General features: G+C 41.4%; 1 protein-coding gene and 2 long non-coding RNA genes across 3 annotated transcripts in view; 2 read left to right on the top strand and 1 right to left on the bottom strand.

Moving 5' to 3' along the window:
* LOC110502464 (protocadherin-15-like) overlaps positions 1 to 21,827 on the bottom strand; it is a 98,963-nt gene that overhangs the window by 73,602 nt on the left and 3,534 nt on the right. The window contains exon 3 of the mRNA XM_090218050.1: positions 21,321 to 21,433. Within this exon, the coding sequence (XP_090074176.1) occupies positions 21,321 to 21,433 (113 nt within the window). The remainder of the gene's footprint in view (positions 1 to 21,320; positions 21,434 to 21,827) is intronic.
* Positions 8,872 to 10,829, top strand: LOC149972516 (uncharacterized). The gene is made up of 4 exons (XR_016491198.1): positions 8,872 to 8,943; positions 9,142 to 9,212; positions 9,322 to 9,426; positions 9,504 to 10,829. It is a non-coding gene; the product is annotated as an uncharacterized LOC149972516 (long non-coding RNA).
* Positions 15,042 to 16,654, top strand: LOC149972515 (uncharacterized). Its single transcript, XR_016491197.1, has 3 exons — positions 15,042 to 15,331; positions 15,434 to 15,614; positions 15,722 to 16,654. It is a non-coding gene; the product is annotated as an uncharacterized LOC149972515 (long non-coding RNA).

The following is a 21,827-nucleotide window of genomic DNA, read 5'->3' as shown; positions in this document are numbered from 1 at the left end:
TCTTTACTATTTATATTTTTGAGAACTTTTACTTTTCCTTCCCTACATTCCTAAAGAAAATATTGTAATTTTTACCAAATGCATTTTCCCTGAAAACCCAAAGTTTTCGTTACATTTTGAATGCTTAGAAGAAATAGTCAAATTTTCGAACTTATCAAGAGAACACATGGTCATCCCTACTGCCTCTGGCTTGGCTGACTAATTAAATACAAATGCATCTTTTGTAAATAATCTCTGCGTGTTGGAGTGTGAACCTGGTTATTCTTACATTTTTAAAACAAGAAAATGTTGCCGTCTACTTTCCTCAATAAAAGGAATTAAGTGATTTATACTGTTTGGTTCTAATTCTCAGAGTAAAAACTGCAACGGATACTATGAAAGCTTAATTGTCCAACTTTAATTCTTCCCAGAGGATCAATACAGCTGCATTAGACAAAAACATTTTCACACAAGCATATATACTCCAATTTAGATGCACTCCTCCTTCTCTCCAACCCTTACATATTTTATGGTTCGACAGGAAGACAAAGTGATGAGGTAATTAACTGTTCCTTCTCCCTTGAGGGGATCTGACTTGACCTCAACCCCCTTGATGCCTAATCCAAAGCTCTCCACCCGTATCACCTATAGCAATCCTGTGACTGCCTTCCCCTCTACTCAGTACATTCCAAAGCCATCTGGCTCCTACAAATAACCATTAACTTCTGATGTAAAAACCAGTTTCTATCACTCCTCATAAAAAATAGTATTACTCCTGATGTATCATGTCTCTAGTATAACAATGTTCCAAGTTTTTACCATAATCTAACAATACGTTTACTTTTACTTTTGATAGTTAAGTATATTTTACCAATTACATTTAATTTTGGTACTTAAGTATATTTAAAACCAAATACTTTTAGACTTTTACTCAAGCAGTATTTTACTGGCTGACTTTCACTTTTAATTGAGTAACTTTCTATTAAGGTATCTATACTTTTATGACAATTGAGTACCTTTTCCACAACTCTGTGTGTGTGTGTGTGTGTGTGTGTGTGTGTGTGTGTGTGTGTGTGTGTGTGTGTGCTGTGTATGTGTGTGTGTAGCCTGCTGTGTATGTGTGTGTGTAGCCTTCTGTATATTCCCACACATGTACTGTATATGTCTGTTTTAGAACGAAAATGGGAGAAAGAGCAGAGAAAGAGTGTTTTGGAGGCTGGAGAGTAAGACAGAGGACAGAGATTGAGTAAGCGTTTATGTGTGTGGACGAGCACATTACAGTATGCATATCAAATCCAGAGACAGCAGTCTTATGTCAAGCAGGGGTCAAACTCATTATCTGTATGTTCTTGAACTGATATGCAATACTGATGCAGATCATCTCTCTAAGCAGTGTAAACAAATCAACTGAACATTTTTTCTTTGGTAATTCCTTTTACATTTTGAGCAACAGTTATTAAGGCCTTCCAAAAGATAGCATTTCTATTCACAGGTAATTTATAACTCTTTAATGAGTTGCTAAATGTCTAGACGATCTAAAGTATGATTAGTGGTACAGGCCCCTGGACAGTACTTTATTTCAGAACAAAGGCCATTAGCAGCACCATGGAAAGTACTGAATCACAGAAAATATACAACAGCTACAGTATGGTCTATAAACATAACAGGACCGAGACTTTCTGTGTTACTGGGTTGAGATATCGCCAAAATTCTCTCTTAATCCTTGTTCGACTGCAGTAAGACAGATTCTTGAGCAGGAATACTGTACTATCAAGGAAACACTATCTCAAGGGTAGTACAACAAAAATCAGTTGTACTTTATCTCTAAATTTCTCAATAGCAAAGCGTATGTGTTTTCCTGTAGTAATACTGGATACAGACATCACTAGCTGTCTTGGTTTGTTATGCTAACAGCATGTCTAAGAGGCTGGCTCAATAATATGCTGTGGTGGGGTGTTGTTCAGTGGCCCGCTGGGCTGCATGCTAACATCACAGGAGATAGTCAGTGTCATCAACCGAAGAGAAAGACAGATCTGCAATCTTAAAGGTCCCTCTTAGAACAGCCGCATCAAAGAAGGAACAAAGAATCTCTTACCCTTTTCCTTAACCCTTGGTAGACAAAATAGAACAAAAGAACAAACCACCCATGGTCTTGCTCATGTGAGGTTGCTGATAACAGACAATACCCATTCTAGCATGCCCATCTAGTGACAATTATCTTAAAACTGAGCAAAGGACTGAACTAACTAAAAAACAAAGCATAGGCTATGGGCATGGGTTGGTCTCAAAGAGCTTATGCATTTGGCTCAAGTTTGGAATGGGGCTATTATAAGCACGTAGACTTAGACAACATTATCCTCTTGCGTAGAACAAGTGTGATCCAATGAATGTTTTTGTAATTTGCTCAAAGTACATCGTGTCTGGAATATACTGTCAAAACAAAATGACCATGTTAATAAGTTGCTTCAAGCACTGTGCGTGGAAACAAATGTGTGTAATTAAGCAAGGTTTCAAAATGGTTTCAGCTTGGTGTAAGGGTAATACATGATTAATTCATTTTTAATAAGCTATAACGCTGCTACTGCATCCGCTTAGGCGAGAGAGAAAAGGGAAGTAGAAAGGTACATAGGAGAAAATTAGTCAGGCACTAGAGAGAGAAAAGGAAGGGCAAAGAAGGTGGAGGAAACCAGATGAAAGAGTGAACTGAGAGAAACACACCTGAGAGAGAGAAAGAGAGAACAGCTAACAGAGAAGCTGTAATTGCTGTGATCATCAAATGACTACGTGAGGAATGGCAAGACTTGGTGTTCTGTGATTTAACTTCTTATGGCTGCAGGGTCACTTTTGAGTAGCTTGGATGAAAGGTGCCCAGAGGTGCCCAGAGTAAACTGCCTGCTCCTCAGTCCCAATTTGTAATATATGCATCATATTAGTACATTTGCATAGAAAACACTCTACAAGTTTCTAAAACTGTTTGAATGATGTCTGTGAGTATAACCTGAGAAGAAATCCAAACAGGAAGTGGGAAATCTGAGGTTGGTCGATTTTCAACCCAGACCCTATTGAATACACAGTGGGATATTGGTTATGTTGCACTTCCTAAGGCTTCCACTAGATGTCAACCGTCTTTAGAAATTTTTATTAGGTTTCTACTGTTATGTGGGGCCGGATGAGAGCTCTTTGAGTCAGTGGTCTGGCAAAGAGCCAGGTCCTGGTCATGCACATTTCACATGATAGCGAGCGTACCTTGGCTTTTCTACAGACAATGGAATTCTCCGGTTGAAATGTTATTGAAGATTTATGATAAAAACATCCTAGAGATTGATTCTATACTTAGTTTGAAATGTTTCTACTACCTGTAATATAACTTTTTAAAGTTTTTGTCTGACGTTCGGCTGGACCTGCACGAGCGTTCGGATCTGTGTACTAAACGCCCTAACAAAAGTAGCTACTTGGACATAAATAATGGACATTATCGAGCATATCAAACATTTATTGTGGAACTAGGATTCCTGGGAGTGCATTCTGATGAAGATCATCAAAGGTAAGGGAATATTTATAATGTTATTTCTGATTTCTGTTGACTCCAACATGGCAGATAATAAAAAAAAAAAATCTGAGCGCCATTCTCAGATCATTGCATGGTTTGCTTTTTTCCGTAAAGTTTTTTTGAAATCTGACCAGCGGTTGCAGGTATATCTATATTTAGAGGTAGAGGTATATCTATATTTCCATGTCTAACAATTGTATTTTCATCGATATTTATAATGAGTATTTCTCTAAAATGATGTGGCTCTCTGCAATATCACCGGATGTTTTTGGAACTAGTGAAAGTAACGTGCCAATGTATACTGAGATTTTTTAAAATATAAATATGAGCTTTATCAAACAAAACGTACATGTATTGTGTAACATGAAGTCCTATGAGTGTCATCTGATGAAGAAAATCAAAGGTTAGTGACTAATTTTATCTCTATTTGTGCTTTTGTGACTCCTCTCTTTGCCTGAAAAAATGTCTGTGTTTTTCTGTGAGTTGGTGGTGACCTAACATAATCATTTGTGGTGCTTTCGCTGTAAAGCCTATTTGAAATCGGACACTGTGGTGGGATTAACAACAAGATTACCTTTAAAACGGTATAAGATACATGTATGTTTGAGGAATTTTAATTATGAGATTTCTGTTGTTTTGAATTTAGCGCCCTGCACTTTCACTGGCTGTTGTCATATTGATCCCGTTAACAGGATTGCAGCCATAATAAGTTTTTAAAGGATACATTCCCAGCCCACAGCTCTCAACCCTCAGCTCTCAGCTCAGGGTAAATTCTGGAGGAAGATAAGCAGCAGGCCTAAGGGAAAAATGCTTATGCTGAAGGTCTGCTACAACGGGCCAGGAAAGTAAAGTAGCCTCTCTCTGTATTGTGCAGTAGGGATTCACAGGATTTCCAGGGCTTAGAAAAAGCTTACTCCTCCTCTCCTGCAGTCAGACAAAATAAATATGCATTGTAGTCCCTGGTACCCAGTGGTAAAGACTTCCCACAGTGATGTGTTTGTGAGTTCTATCTAAAAAAAAAGCCATTCATTGTGATAAATTAACATTTCGAACAGGTTGAAAATGATTCATGAAATAGGCCCTAGTTTATATTAGCCTATTAGTTGGTTTACTTGTATTTAAATGGTATATACAGCACATTCATAAAATATTCAGACCACTTCACTGAAATATTCCATTTATATAAATATTCCGACACCTTGCTATGAGACTCGGAATTGAGCTCAGCTCTACTGCAGCACATTGTGCCTTAGCTTGTGTCATTGAAATTCTGAGCACAAAATTGTTTGTTTGTAATACTGCATCTAGCGTTAATTACAGAAGCCTTACATCACCATGCTTTACCATAGGGATAGTATTGGCCAGGTAATGAGTGGTGCCTGGTTTCCTCCAGACGTGATGGAATTCACGTTCTGGCCAAAGTGTTCAATCTTGGTGTCATCAGACCAGAGAATCTTGTTTCTCATGGTCTGAAAGTCCTTTAGGCGCCTTTTGGAAAATTCCCAGCAGGCTGTCATGTGCCTTTTATTGAGGAGTGGCTTCCATCTGGCCACTACCATAAGGCCTGATTGGTGGAGTGCTGCAGAGATGGTTGTCCTTCTGGAAGGTTCTCCTATTTCCACAGAGGTACTCTGAAGCTCTGTCAGAGTGACCATCGGGTTCTTGGTCACCTCCCTGACCAAGGCCCTTCTCCAACTATGGCTCAGTTTGGCCGGGCGGACAGCTCGAGGAAGAGTCTTGGTGGTTCCAAACTTCTTCCATTTAAAAATGATGGAGGCCACAGTGTTCTTGGGGAGCTTCAATGCTGCAGAACTGTTTTGGTACCATTCCCCAGTTCTGTGTCTCAACACAATCCTGCCTCTGAGCTCTACGCACAATTCCTTCGACCTCATGGCTTGGTTTTTGCTCTGACATGGACTGTCAACTGTGGAACCTTATATTGACAGGTGCTTGCTTTTCCAAATCATGTCCAATCAATTTAATTTACCACAGGTGGACACCAATCAAGTTGGAGAAACATCTCAAGGACAATCATTAGAAACAGGATGCACCTGAGCTCAATATCAAGTCTCATAGCCAAGGGTCTGAATGCTTATGTAAATAAGGTATTTCTGTTTTTAATTTGTAATACATTTGCAAACATAAAAACAAACTGTTTTCGCTATGCCTATTGTGTGTAGATTGATGAGGACCATTTTTATTTAATCCATTTTAGAATTAGGCTGTAACATAACAAAATGTGGAAAAGGGGAAGGGGTCTGAACACTTTCCGATTGCACTGTATACTCCTCATTATACAGTCTGCATGCGAGGAAAACAGAGCTCCAATACATTATATTTTACAAACTTCTCTCAACAACACTTGTCTTCACACATTTTAGTACATCTTCTCACATTGTGCACAATATCCCAGCTGAAACACAAGCATCAGCAAACATAATTACACAATAATAACTGCTTTAAATAATAGATGGTCAACTCAGGGCCCAAAAAATGTAATTGAAGCTTGCAGATACATTATTCATCTTCACTGATGATGAGTATAACATGTTTTAAAATATTTATCAAGGCCTGGTGAGGGAGAATGTGACCTGAAGGGGTATACTACGATGCAAGCTAGATCTACTCAGGGTTTTCTAAAGCTAGCCAGCATCAGTTAGCTTCACATTCCAGCTCATGCTTCATCCGTAATAGACGGTGGATATTGCTCATCCGTCTGCTGCTAACTCTAACAGGCTTGTAACTGAGCATGCATTTCGCACGTGGCTAGTCGAACGCAGAACTGTTCATTGAGACAATGCTGAAACGTCAATCCATGGGTGAGTCAGTGTCACATTTACATTTTTAGGTAAATGGTGTGAAATAGACTCATAGAAGTGGCGTGTATATTTTATTATTTATCGTTAATGCCCTCTTTGGTGTGCTTTGTTATTGTTGTTTATTAAATGTGTAAAGTGATAGGTATTTTAACATTGCTATATTTTTACACACAAAAAAATACATTTGATTAAATTATTGAATCTGTCTTCTTCTTCAAATTAAGGGGATGATGGCAATTTTTGCTAGGGAGGGAATCTGATTTCATTAGTACTCAACTCGCGGCTCGAACAACTCAGTTAGCCCTGAGTTAGCATGCCCTGGAGCCGATTATCAGAGTTGACCAATGTTACCTCGCTAACTCTTCAAACCTGATTCGTAGTGTTAAGGTGTTGTTGTGTTTCTGCTCAACAAACCTATCCATCAGCTTGGCACTCTCACCAGTTATTGGAGTAAATGTAAGGTGTACTCTAAGGTGCATATGGCCATAGTCAAGTATGTGCAGTGCCAGCCCTGGCCATAAGCAACATAAGCGGTCACAGTTATATGTCTGTCATATTGAGATATCTAGCTATAAGTTAAACCTGATCAATCAAATAGTGTCCCCCTGCCAAAAAAAAGTGTCCCCCACTGCATCACAATGGGAATCAATGAGCTCTAGCTTCTATTGCTAGGGCTGTTGCTAGAACTTGCAAAATTCTGCCCGGATTACGTAAGGAAACAAAGTGTCTGTTCCTATGCTGGTTGCTTGGCTCTATTTTACCTCGTAAAAAGGAAGGAGGACACGGGCAGGTCTAGCTCTATTTCATCTCATAAGTGCTCACTCAGTCCACACAAAATTATTACCTCAGAATTGCTCTCCAAGGACTACCTGCTGCTTTAGAGGACTGAAAAGACTGGAACGACAACACACTTTCTTTACCATATATTTGTCATTATATAAGAAAATATTGTTAAATATGAAGAAATAATTTAAGCTCTTTTGGACTGATGTGGCTAGCTACTGTACTTACATACCTCAGCCTGCCTATTCAGCTAGCCAGCTACAGTAGCTGTAACTGTTATTGTAGCTTTCTGTTTGTATGTAGCTTGCACTACAATGGTATCCCTCAATGATATTTTATTTTATCTTTCCAACCCTGCGAAGTACTATGAATGAACCACTGATCTTGACAAGAGGCGCAACATTCAGAGAAATTCAGGGTAATGTTAAGCAGTTAACATCTATTAGATAACTGTGCGCAACCGCGACATTCAAACGAGGCTGGAAAGAAAACTAATGGGACTGGACTGTGTTGACATCAAAATCTGGGGTGTGAACTACGTTTCTATTCCAGCGTTGATTGACATGGTAATGGCTTTATAGTGTTGGAAAAAAGTTTAAAAAACTGACCCCTCCGACGCTGTTACATCGTGACGTGTCATGGCGTAACGTACAGCATTCAAAAAGCAACTAATTCTGAGTTACAGCCTCTCTCCACCAGATGTAGCACTTCTCTCACCGTTTAAAAACAAGAAAGGGACAGGGACAGGTAAGGGGGGAAACCTAGTCATTTTTTGCATCATCACTCCAAGCTATCATGACTCTCAAAAGCCGCTGTTTACTTCTGAAGATCACTTTAGCATCCTCCCTAAAAACCCGATTCAAATTCGACAAACGTTCAAATAGGTATGTAATGACACATTATATAAACTCTTTATAGTGTTTTATTTACATTTTAGAGGCAATAAGGTGGTAAGTTGGACAGATTGAGTGAAAAAAGGTTTCCCCACACGACATCTCTCCTTCTCACTATCAAGCAATAGGTTTAGCTTCCCACCCGCCATTTTTAAAAAGCCCCGACGGAGCTCATTGCCTTCTTGAATCATGCAGAGATGGGCATCATGAAGGGCTCGTCATTGATTTTGTTGGAAAGGGGAGAAATTGTGCTTTACAATGGTATTTATATTACAGTTGATCTGGAAGAATTACGTTTTTTGGGTGCTAAAATAAGGTTAATTGTATGGACCAGCGCGATGTACAAAAGAGAGTTAGGTTACGTTGTTGGTCATCTACATGTTACTAGCTATACATATAGTTCAGTGGAGGCTGCTGATGAGAGGAAGGCTCATAATAATGTCAGGAATGGAGTAAATGGAATGGTATCAAGCAAGTTGTTTCCATGTGGTTGATACCATTCCATTGACTCCATTTCAGCCATTAGTATGTGAATGGGTAGTAAGCAATTATGGTAATTCCAAATGCCCTTAACTAGGTGTTTTTGCCAGACAGACACAGAGAGAGAAGGGGTAGGGGGATGTATGCTGTGTTGACAGAGATGTATGTTGGCCATTGGAGCGCATGATTGCCAAAATCAACCTACGCTTCTTCTGACAGAGAATTGTCAAGGAGGTGGACAGCTGGGCAATTTAAACAACATTTTGTTTATCAATCACATTCTATTATATCTGAAGTTATTATGATTTCAATGAATGTCAAATCAAAGAGCACACAATGTTTCAATTTGTGACTTTTTGCTTAAAAGTGTCTAGCCTGCCAGATGTTTGAAGACTGTGGCGCTGGAGTATCAAAGTTGTTTCACTATGGCACATGATTGGTAAGTGTCCCAATAAAAATTTTGCCCTGATAAGTTGTTTTGTATTGGTTGCAATATTTGACCACAGCAGAGTCAGTATCCTTACAAATATGAAAATCTTTATACTGTATAACACAGACACTGGTAAGAATAAAGTAATCTTCCTTCTAACACTTTAACATTATGGGTGGACCTCATCGGACCCTTCACGAAATCCAGGAATGGCAACAGCTGGTGTCTGACGGCGACTGATCACTTTACCAAGTGGGTGAAGGAAAATACCCATTAAGGTCAGTAAATAAAGAGCACGTGCTTAAATCTAAATTCCCTTTCGTAAACTCATTATAAAGGGTCCTTGGAACCAAAAATAGATTTTCATTTTGTATGACACTCATCAAGAACGAAACTGGCGAGGCCACCTTCAAGGCGATGATGGACATCTTCAACACCCACATTTCTCATGAGGTCATCTTGAGTGAGCGAGGTCATGAACGCTGGAACAAGGTACGGATGTATAAGTTATAATCTGCTACCAATGACTTGTTTAATTTATTTTTTACAATTTGTTTTTGTTTTTCCAGGGTACATGGAACTTTCCTACCCCCTACTCCAGCTTTGGTGAATGGACCAACCAGACCCTCAATACTGCCAAGGGCAAGTCCCTTGATTGTTACCAAGAAGGGTGGGAGAACCACCTGAAAGTAATTATCTTTGCACACAGCAGCTGTTGACTGAGGTTTGATTTTATTTCATTAGGATCTCTTTTAGACCTCATTTGGACTAATCTTCCAAGAGTCCTTAAACATTAAAATACCATTTATAATACGATCACATTGTCACATATAACACACTGTTACAAACAGACATAATGCACTGACATATTGACCAGGTAAATACTCTAACAGTCTAAAAAGATTGATTGATTCTTCATCTACCATAGTCCAGCACAACTTTCCTATGTATTATATTTAAATGGTTTTAAAATATTGTTTGAATTTATATATTGAAAGGTTTCTGGTTTGCTCAGATACATTAATATGTTTCTTTATTGCTCTAAATCGAAATGTTATTTAGCCTATTTCTCTTTTCTGTCTGGATAACACATAGATGGTGGACAATCTATTCCTAGTATTTACTGAATGTCTGTCTCTTACCAACTGAATACTGTTGTGAATAGAGTTTGGCCGTTTTAAATTGTGTAAATTATGAAATAAAATAAGCATTTTTTTCAATTATCTTGTTGATTGATGACCAACCAAGAACATTGAGCATGACTACAAAATAAGCTAAAGAATCTTTCCCGGTAAATATTTAGCTGTCCTTCTGATCATGCATGCAGTTGTAATACTTTTGTTTACATAAATGAGTTATTTGAGACGGCCATGATAAGCAATTGTCTAGCTGCAACCCCAATAGTTTGGTTTCTGCCACTTCCTCAATTTGTACTCCCCCCATACTAAAATGTATCCCATCCCGTGCTGCAATTTTCCTGGTGGAACAGACCGACATAACTTTGGTTTTCTTGATGTATTAAACAAGTTGGTTCCGGCAAACCCACTTCCTGATATTTTCCAAATCTACTTTTAGAGCTTGCTGTACCTGTTGAACCGATTGTCTTGCTGTATAAATTGTATTATGATCTGCATATATAGTCGCTTGAGTTTCAGATAAGGCATAAGGAAGGTCATTGGTACATTTATTTATTTAGTAAAGAAGTGTCCCAAGGCAGCTGCCCTACGGTTTTCCACAGTTTAAAGCATGAGGGGAAGAAAATTAATCACTGAAATACTGTAGGTGGACTGTTTCATGTCAGTTAGAAATGACAGTACCCAATTCAGTGTTACCTACTTAAAACCATAATGAAATAATTTTGTCAAAATGATTTCATGATCCAATAAATCAAATGCTGCACTAAAATATAAAAATAGTACACCTACAAACCTCCATAGCATTGAGCCACTGGTCAGTCATATACAGTTGAAGTCGGAAGTGTACATACAGTATACTTAGGTTAGAGTCATTAAACCTAGTTTTTCAACCACTCCACACATTTATTGTGAACAATCTATAGTTTTGGCAAGTCGGTTAAGGACATCTACTTTGTGCATGACACAAGTAATATTTCCAACAATCTTTTTACAGACAGATTATTTCACTTATAATTCACTGTATCACAATTCCAGTGGGTTACATACACTAAGTTGACTGTGCCTTTCAACAGCTTGGAAGATTCCAGAAAATTATGTCATGGCTTTAGAAGCTTCTGATAGGCTAATTGACATCATCTGAGTCAATTGGAGGTGTTCCTGTCAATGTATTTCAAGGCCTACCTTCAAACTCAGTGCCTCTTTGCTTGACATCATGGGAAAATCAAAAGAAATCAGCCAAGACCTCAGAAAATAAATTGTAGACCTCCACAAGTCTGGTTCATCCTTGGGAGCAATTTCCAAATGCCTGAAGGTACCACTTTCATCTGTACAAACAATAATATGCAAGTATAAACACCATGGGACCACGCGGCTGTCAGGAAGGAGACGCGTTCTGTCTCCTAGAGATTAATGTACTTTGGTCAAAAAGTGAAAATCAATCCCAGAACAACAGCAAAGGACCCTGTGAAAATGCTGGAGGAAACAGGTACAAAAGTATCTGTATCATCAGTAAAACGAGTCCTATATCGACATAACTCATGCTGCCAAACAAACCCTCGTAAAACTGACCATCCTACTGATCCTCGACTTCGGCAATGTCATTTACAAAATAGCCTCCAACACCCTACTCAATAAATTTGATGCAGTCTACCACCACTGCGACCTGTACGCTCTCGTTGGCTGGCCCTCGCTTCAACCCACTGGCTCCAGGTTATCTACAAGACCCTGCTAGGTAAAGTCCCCCCTTATCTCAGCTCGCTGGTCACCATGGCAACACCCACCTGTAGCATGCGCTCCAGCAGGTATATCTCTCTGGTCATCCCCAAAACCAATTCTTCCCTTGGCCACCTCTCCTTCCAGTTCTCTGCTGCCAATGACTGGAACGAACTACAAAAATCTCTGAAACTGGAAACACTTATCTCCCTCACTAGCTTTAAGCACCAGCTGTTAGAGCAGATTACTGCACCTGTACATAGCCCATCTATAATTTAGCCCAAACAACTACCGCTTCTTTGCACCCCGCTTCTTTGCACCCCACTATTTCTATTTCTTCTTCGCACATTCTTCCACTGCAAATCTACCATTCCAGTGTTTCACTTGCTATATTGTATTTACTTCGCCACCATGGCCTTATTTTGCCTTTACCTCCCTTATCTCACCTCATTTGCTCACATGGTATATAGACTTATTTTTCTACTGTATTATTGACTATGTTTGTTTTACTCCACGTGTAACTGTAACTGTGTTGTTGTATTTGTCGAACTGCTTTGCTTTATCTTGGCCAGGACGCAATTGTAAATAAGAACTGGTTCTCAACTTGCCTACCTGGTTAAATAAAGGTGAAATAAATCAAATTAAATTAAAAAAAGATTGTGGGAAAAAAATAATAATAATAATGATGACCCTTATTATGTTTGGAGGAAAAAGGGGGATGCTTGCAAGCCGAAGAACACCATCTCAACCTTGAAGCACGGGGGTGGGAGCATCATGTTGTGAGGGTGCTTTGCTGACTCAGACCTGACTTAGTTACACCAGCTCTGTCAGGAGGAATGGGACAGAATTCACCCAACTTATTGTGGAAGGCTACCTGAAACGTTTGACCCAAGTTAAACAATTTAAAGGCAATGCTACTAAATACTAATTGAGTGTATGTAAACGTCTAACCCACTGGGAATGTGATGAAAGAAATAAAAACTGAAATAAATTATTCTCTCTACTATTACTCTGACATTTCACATTCTTAAAATAAAGTGGTGATCCTAACTGACTTAAGGCAGGGAATTTTTACTAGGATTAAATGTCAGGAATTGTGAAAGACTGAGTTTAAATGTATTTGGTTAAGGTGTAAGTAAACTTCTGACTTCAAATGTTTACAATGCAATTGTTTTTAAAATTATTACATATACTGTAGTCTTTCAAATTTTAGATCACTTCGTTTTCAGAAATTTCAGAAAAGGCTGTCGCGCAGCAACTCACTGCCTTCCTGAAGACAAACAATGTATTCAAAATGCTTCAGTCTAGTTTTAGACCCCATCAGAGCACAGAGACTGCACTTGTGAAGGTGGTAAATGACCTTTTAATGGCATCAGACCAAGGCTCTGCATCTATCCTTGTGCTCCTAGACCTTAGTGCTGCTTTTGATACCATCGATCACCACATTCTTTTGGAGAGATTGGAAACCCAAATTGGTCTACACGGACAAGTTCTGGCCTGGTATAGATCTAATCTGTCGAAAATATATCAGTTTGTCTCTGTGAATGCTTTGTCCTCTGACAAATCAACTGTAAATTTCGGTGTTCCTCAAGGTTCCGTTTTAGGACCACTATTGTTTTCACTATATATTTTACCTCTTGGGGATGTCTTTCAAAAACATAATGTTAACTTTCACCGCCATGCGGATGACACACAGCTGTACATTTCAATGCCCTCACTAGAAGCCTGTGTTTCAGACATAAGGAAGTGGATGGCTGCAAACGTTCTACTTTTAAACTAGGACAAAACAGAGATGCTTGTTCTAGGTCCCAAAAAACAAAGAGATCTTCTGTTGAATCTGACAATTAATCTTAATGGTTGTACAGTCGTCTCAAATAAAACTGTGAAGGACCTCGGCGTTACTCTGGACCCTGATCTCTCTTTTGACGAACATATCAAGACTGTTTCAAGGACAGCTTTTTTCCACCTACGTAACATTGCAAAAATCAGAAACTTTCTGACCAAAAATGATGCAGAAAAATGTATCCATGCTTTTGTTACTTCTAGGTTAGACTACTGCAATGATATACTTTCCGGACACCCGGATAAAGTACTAAATAAACTTCAGTTAGTGCTAAATACGGCTGCTAGAATCCTGACTAGAACCCCAAAATTTGATCATATTACTCCGGTGCTAGGCTCCCTACACTGGCTTCCTGTCAAGGCAAGGGCCGATTTGAAGGTTTAACTGCTAACCTACAAAGCATTACATGGGCTTGCTCCTAACTATCTCTGTGATTTGGTCCTGCCGTACATACCTGCACGTACGCTACGGTCACAAGACGCAGGCCTCCTAATTGTCCCTAGAATTTCTAAGCAAACAGCTGGAGGCAGGGCTTTCTCCTATAGAGCTCAATTTTTATGGAATGGTCTGCCTACCCATGTGAGAGACGCAGACTTGGTCTCAACCTTTAAGTCTTTACTGAAGACTCATATCTTCAGTGGGTCATATGATTGAGTGTAGTCTGGCCCAGGAGTGTGAAGGTAAACGGAAAGGCTCTGGAGCAACGAACCGTCCTTGCTGTCTCTGCCTGGCCGGTTCCCCTCTTTCCACTGGGATTCTCTGCTTCTAACCCTATTACAGGGGCTGAGTCACTGGCTTACTGGTACTCTTTCATGCCATCCCTGGGAGGGGTGCGTCACTTGAGTGGGTTGAGTCACTGATGTGATCTTCCTGTCTGGTTTGGCGCTCCCCCTTTGGTTGTGCTGTGGCAGAGATCTTTGTGGGCTATACTCGGCCTTGTCTCAGGATGGTAAGTTGGTGGTTGAAGATATCCCTCAAGTGGTGTGGGGGCTGTGCTTTGGCAAAGTGGGTGGGGTTATATCCTTCCTGTTTGGCCCTGTCCGGGGGTATCATCGGATGGGGCCACAGTGTCGGGGGGCTAGGGTCAGTTTGTTATATCTGGAGTACTTCTCCTGTCCTATCCGGTGTCCTGTGTGAATTTAAGTATGCTATCTCTAATTCTCTCTTTCTCTCTTTCTTTCTCCCTCTCGGAGGACCTGAGCCCTAGGACCATGCCGCTGGGCTACCTGGCATGATGACTCCTTGCTGTCCCCAGTCCACCTGGCCGTGCTGCTGCTCCAGTTTCAACTGTTCTGCCTGTGATTATTATTATTTGACCATGCTGGTCATTTATGAACATCTGAACATCTTAGCCATGATCTGTTTTAATCTCCACCCGGCACAGCCAGAAGAGGACTGGCCACCCCATATAGCCTGGTTCCTCTCTAGGTTTCTTCCTAGGTTTTGGCCTTTTTAGGGAGTTTTTCCTAGCCACCGTGCTTCTACACCTGCATTGCTTGCTGTTTGGGGTTTTAGGCTGGGTTTCTGTACAGCACTTAGAGATATTAGCTGATGTACGAAGGGCTACATAAATACAATTGATTTGATTTGTTGTTGTTTGTCTATTGCCATTTTCGTATAACATACTTACAGATCACTGAAACCCCACCTGATGTGGTGGATGTTGTCGAGCCAGATCAGATGCCTTCGAGGAATTTTTGACCAGGTAAAAATTATTGTAAATTAATTTTCCGGCCTTCCAATGGATATGCAAGAAATGTATTTGTGATATGAAATATAATTGCATTTATTCCTGTTATCAATCAAGGTGAGACTGAACATTGACAAGGCGCAGAAGAAACAGAAGGAGAGCTACCGGAGCAGAATCAAGAAGGGGACCAAGTGCTACAACATCCGGTGAATTACTTAGTTTGTAAGGACGAAAGGAAGGCTAAACCTGGGAAACCTCGTTGCTCTTTCGCTCCTAGCTGGGGTCACCATCTGTTAAGGTGAATATAAAAAATATCAGATAATAACTATTTGCTTTTGCACACAAAATAACCTGAGGATAGTTGTAGTATCCCTAACACTGATATTTTTGTCTTTGTCTTCCTAGGGTTACCTCGGGGGCCAACAATCTTCTCCAGTTGGAGCAGTTGGACGGTCGACCACTGAAAGCACTGGCACCCTAAACTTTGGTGGAGCCCAAAAGACAACGTATGAACCTTTTAGGGATAGGGGGCAGCATTTTCACTTTGGATGAATTGCGTGCCCATAGTGAACTGCCTCCTACTCTGTCTCAGATGCTAATATATGCATATTATTATTACTATTGGATAGAACACACTGAGGTTTCTAAAACAGTTTGAATTATGTATGTGAGTATAACAGAATTCATAGGGCAGGCTAACTTCCAAACAGAAAGTGGAAATTCTGGAGCTGGTTGATTTTCAACACATCGCCTATTCACATCCAAATAAGATATGGATCTGTTCGTACTTCCTACGCCTTCCACTAGATGTCAACAGTCAGTAGAACGTGGAAGGAAGCCTCTAGTGTGATGTGGGACTGGATGGCAGCTATTTGAGTCACTGGTCTGCGAGAATGCCAGTTCCTGGTTAAACGCAGTAGTCATTCTATCGCCTTGCGTTACATTACTCTGTAGACAAAAAATAATGTTCCGGTTGGAACGTTATTGGATATATATGATAATAACATCCTGAAGATTGATTCTCTGCTTAGTTTGACCAGTTTATTCGACCTGGAAAATAACTTTTTGAAGTTTTCGTCTGAGTTCGCCTGGACCAGCGCCAGCTTTTGGACATGTGAACTAAACGTGCTAGCAAAAGTAGCTAATTGGACACTAGTAATGAACATTATGGAACAAAACAACGATTTATTGCGGAACTAGGATTCCTTGCACTGCATTCTGATGAAAGATCATCAAAGGTAAGGGAATATTTATGATATAATTTCGTATTTCTGTTGACTCCAACAGAAATATACACTGCTCAAAAAAATAAAGGGAACACTAAAATAACACATCCTAGATCTGAATGAATGAAATATTCTTATTAAATACTTTTTTCTTTACATAGTTGAATGTGCTGACAAGAAAATCACACAAAAAGTATCAATGGAAATCAAATTTATCAACCCATGGAGGTCTGGATTTGGAGTCACACTCAAAATGAAAGTGGAAAACCACACTACAGGCTGATCCAACTTTGATGTAATGTCCTTAAAACAAGTCAAAATGAGGCTCAGTAGTGTGTGTGTGAATACCACGTGCCTGTATGACCTTCCTACAACGCCTGGGTATGCTCTTGATGAGGTGGCAGATGGTCTCCTGAGGGATCTCCTCTCAGACCTGGACTAAAGCATCCGCCAACTCCTGGACATTCTGTGGTGCAACGTGGCGTTGGTGGATGGAGAGAGACATGATGTACCAAATGTGCTCAATTGGATTCAGGTCTGGGGAACGGGAGGGCCGGTCCATGGCATCAGTGCCGTCCTCTTGCAGGAACTGCTGACACACTCCAGCCACATGAGGTCTAGCATTGTCTTGCATTAGGAGGAACCCAGGGCCAACCACACCAGCATATGGTCTCACAAGGGGTCTGAGGATCTCATCTCGGTACCTAATTGCAGTCAGGCTACCTCTGGCGAGCACATGGAGGGCTGTGCGGCCCCCCAAAGAAATGCCACCCCACACCATGACTGACCCACCGCCAAACCGGTCATGCTGGAGGATGTTGCAGGCAGCAGAACGTTCTCCACGGCGTCTCCAGACTCTGTCACGTCTGTCACATACTCAGTGTGAACCTGCTTTCATCTGTGAAGAGCACAGGGCGCCAGTGGCGAATTTTCCAATCTTGGTGTTCTCTGGCAAATGCCAAATGTCCTGCACGGTGTTGGGCTGTAAGCACAACCCCCACCTGTGGATGTCGGGCCCTCATGCCACCCTCATGGAGTCTGTTTCTGACAGTTTGAGCAGACACATGCACATTTGTGGCCTGCTGGAGGTCATTTTGCAGGGCTCTGGCAGTGCTCCTCCTGCTCCTCCTTGCACAAAGGCGGACGTAGCAGTCCTGCTGCTGGGTTGTTGCCCTCCTATGGCCTCCTCCACGTCTCCTGATGTACTGGCCTGTCTCCTGGTTGCGCCTCCATGCTCTGGACACTACGCTGACAGACACAGCAAACCTTCTTGCCACAGCTCGCATTGATATGCCATCCTGGATGAGCTGCACTACCTGAGTCACTTGTGTGGGTTGTAGACTCCGTCTCATGCTACCACTAGAGTGAAAGCACCACCAGCATTCAAAAGTGACCAAAACATCAGCCAGGAAGCATAGGAACTGAGAAGTGGTCTGTGGTCACCACCTGCAGAACCACTCCTTTATTGGGGGTGTCTTGCTAATTGCCTATCATTTTCCAGCTGTTGTCTATTCCATTTGCACAACAGCATGTGACATTTATTGTCAATCAGTGTTGCTTCCTAAGTGGACAGTTTGATTTCACAGAAGTGTTATTGACTTGGAGTTACATTGTGTTGTTTAAGTGTTCCCTTTATTTTTTTTGAGCAGTCTGAGCGCCGTCTCAGATTATTGCATGGTATGCTTTTTTCGTAACGTTTAAAAAAAAATCTGACACAGCGGTTGCATTAAGAACCAGTGTATCTTTAATTATATGTAAAACATGTATCTTTCGTCAAAGTTTATGATGAGTATTTCTGTTTTCTGACGTAGCTCTCTGTAATTACTCCGGATATTTTGGAGGCATTTCTGAACATGGCGCCAATGTAAACTGAGATTTGTGGATATAAATATGCATATTATCGAACAAAATGGCGCCGACAGAGATGGCCGCCTCGCTTCGCGTTCCTAGGAAACTATGCAGTTTTTTGTATTTTTACGTGTTATTTCTTACATTGGTACCCCAGGTCATCTTAGGTTTCATTACATACAGTCGAGAAGAACTACTGAACATAAGAGCAGTGTCAACTCACCATCAGTACGACCAAGAATATGACTTTCGCGAAGCGGACTCTGTGTTCTGCCTTTCACCCAGGACAACGGAATGGATCCCAGCCAGCGACCCCAAAAAACAACTTTGAAAAAGGGGAAAACGAAGCGGTCTTCTGGTCAGACTCCGGAGACGGGCACATCGTGCACCACTCCCTAGCATTCTCCTCGCCAATGTCCAGTCTCTTGACAACAAGGTTGATGAAATCTGCGCAAGGGTAGCAGTCCAGAGGGACATCAGAGACTGTAACGTTCTTTGCTTCACGGAAACATGGCTCACTGGAGAGACGCTATCGGAGGCGGTGCAGCCAGCGGGTTTCTCCACGCATCGCGCCGACAGAAACAAACATCTTTCTGGTAAGAAGAAGGGCGGGGGCCTATGCTTTATGGTTAACGTGACGTGGTGTGGCGAAAACAACATACAGGAACTCAAGTCCTTCTGTTCACCTAATTTAGAATTCCTCACAATCAAATGTAATCGAGGACCATATCACCTCCACCCTACCTGACACCCTAGACCCACTCCAATTTGCTTACCGCCCAAATAGGTCCACAGACGATGCAATCTCAACCACACTGCACACTGCCCTAACCCATCTGGACAAGAGGAATACCTATGTGAGAATGCTGTTCATCGACTACAGCTCGGCATTTAACACCATAGTGCCCTCCAAGCTCGCCATCAAGCTCGAGACCCTGGGTCTCGACCCCGCCCTGTGCAACTGGGTACTGGACTTCCTGACGGGCCGCCCCCAGGTGGTGAGGGTAGGCAACAACATCTCCACCCCGCTGATCCTCAACACTGGGGCCCCACAAGGGTGCGTTCTGAGCCCTCTCCTGTACTCCCTGTTCACCCACGACTGAGTGGCCACGCACGCCTCCAACTCAATCATCAAGTTTGCGGACGACACAACAGTGGTAGGCTTGATTACCAACAATGACGAGACGGCCTACAGGGAGGAGGTGAGGGCCCTCGGAGTGTGGTGTCAGGAAAATAACCTCACACTCAACGTCAACAAAACTACGACTGTGGACTTCAGGAAACAGCAGAGGGAACACCCCCCTATCCACATCGATGGAACAGTAGTGGAGAGGGTAGTAAGTTTTAAGTTCCTCGGCGTACACATCACAGACAAACTGAATTGGTCCACCCACACAGACAGCATCGTGAAGAAGGCGCAGCAGCGCCTCTTCAACCTCAGGAGGCTGAAGAAATTCGGCTTATCACCAAAAGCACTCACAAACTTCTACAGATGCACAATCGAGAGCATCCTGTCGGGCTGTATCACCCACCGCCTGGTACGGCAACTGCTCCGCCCACAACCGTAAGGCTCTCCAGAGGGTAGTGAGGTCTGCACAACGCATCACCGGGGGCAAACTACCTGCCCTCCAGGACCTCTACACCACCCGATGTCACAGGAAGGCCATAAAGATCATCAAGGACAGCAACCACCCGAGCCACTGCATGTTCACCCCGCTATCATCCATAAGGCGAGGTCAGTACAGGTGCATCAAAGCTGGGACCGAGAGACTGAAAAACAGCTTCTATCTCAAGGCCATCAGACTGTTAAACAGCCACCACTAACATTGAGTGGCTGCTGCCAACACACTGACTCAACTCCAGCCACTTTAATAATGGGAATTGATGGGAAATGATGTAAAATATATCACTAGCCACTTTAAACAATGCTACCTAATATAGTGTTCCCTACATTACTCATCTCATATGTATATGTATATACTGTACTCTATATCATCTACTGCATCCTTATGTAATACATGTATCACTAGCCACTTTAACTATGCCACTTTGTTTACATACTCATCTCATATGTATATACTGTACTCAATACCATCTACTGTATCTTGCCTATGCCGCTCTGTACCATCACTCATTCATATATCTTTATGTACATATTCTTTATCCCCTTACACTTGTGTCTATAAGGTAGTAGTTTTGGAATTGTTACTTAGATTACTTGTTGGTTATTACTGCATTGTCGGAACTAGAAGCACAAGCATTTCGCTACACTCGCACTAACATCTGCTAACCATGTGTATGTGACAAATAAAATGTGATTTGATTTGATTTGTATTGTGTATTGTGTAACATGATTCTGTTAGACATGTTAACAAAGTCAGATGTACTGCGTTGATGGGCAGGTCTGTCTCACTGTCTTGTGCGTTCTGTGGTAGGATTGAATGAAGCTCATTCACCCCAGCTTTGTATTCTGTGTTAGTAGGCAAGTCAGCATTGTCGAAATCAAAACCCAACCCTCAAGTACGTCATGACGAACTCACTTACAAAACTCTGTTTTGGACGAGACTGACAAAATCATTCTATTTACACTTTATTGTGAAATTTGACAATAGAATGTTTCTGACTAATATCGACACCACATAGGAGGTTTTCTATCAGATAATTTGTTTATTGGCTTCTGTTGCGCTTCCAAACTGCAAAATGTTCTGTCCGCCCCATGCCACAATGTGTAGAATTGCATGAAATATGTTTTTTTAACTGCAAAAATTTTTCTACGTCCCATAGCAAAATGCGTAGAATTGGAGGAAATTCACTTTAAAACCTTTTTTCTTTCCCCCACCAAGAGGATCACTAAAATGTTTTAGTGTTAGTGTGTGTGGGTGTGCATGCACTTGTGCCTGCATGCGTGTTTATGTGTTTGTTTGTGTTACCTGTACTCCTCCTCAGTGAAGATGGGGATCCTGGAGGGCTGGAGAACAGTGATCTCCACCAGGGTCCGGTTCTCCTTCACTAGCTCTCCATCGTCAAAGGCTATCACCACCAACTGAGAACACACATAAGCACATGCATTACTAATTTGCCATCTATTCTGCACGTATGTAGGGCATGAAAACTAATAACAGGAGAGGTTGGAAAGGGGACAAAAAGGTCTGGGAACAAGCTTCAACCCACCCAGAGAGTGTGTATGAATCTATCGATCCAACATTCTTGCAAGAGAGAGAGAAAGAGAGAGACTTATTAGAACCTAAAATCACTCAGCACCTGCTCCTAGCGCTTACTGCCAAGGTTACGCTGAGCTAAGGTTACCTCCACATACAATCAGATGACCTTCTGTGGGAGTGTGTGTATGAATTGTATCATTTCAGGAACTTAATATGCAGGTAAATCGTGGTTTAGTCACAAGTGGAGTCTGTATAATGGCCTGAAGAATAAAAAGA

Source organism: Oncorhynchus mykiss, chromosome 23 (genome assembly GCF_057628025.1).
Source record: "Oncorhynchus mykiss isolate SJ-2025 chromosome 23, ASM5762802v1, whole genome shotgun sequence".
NCBI lineage: Eukaryota > Metazoa > Chordata > Actinopteri > Salmoniformes > Salmonidae > Oncorhynchus > Oncorhynchus mykiss.
The sequence above is the reverse complement of the archived record's forward strand: the minus strand, read 5'-3'. Positions and strand labels throughout refer to the sequence as shown.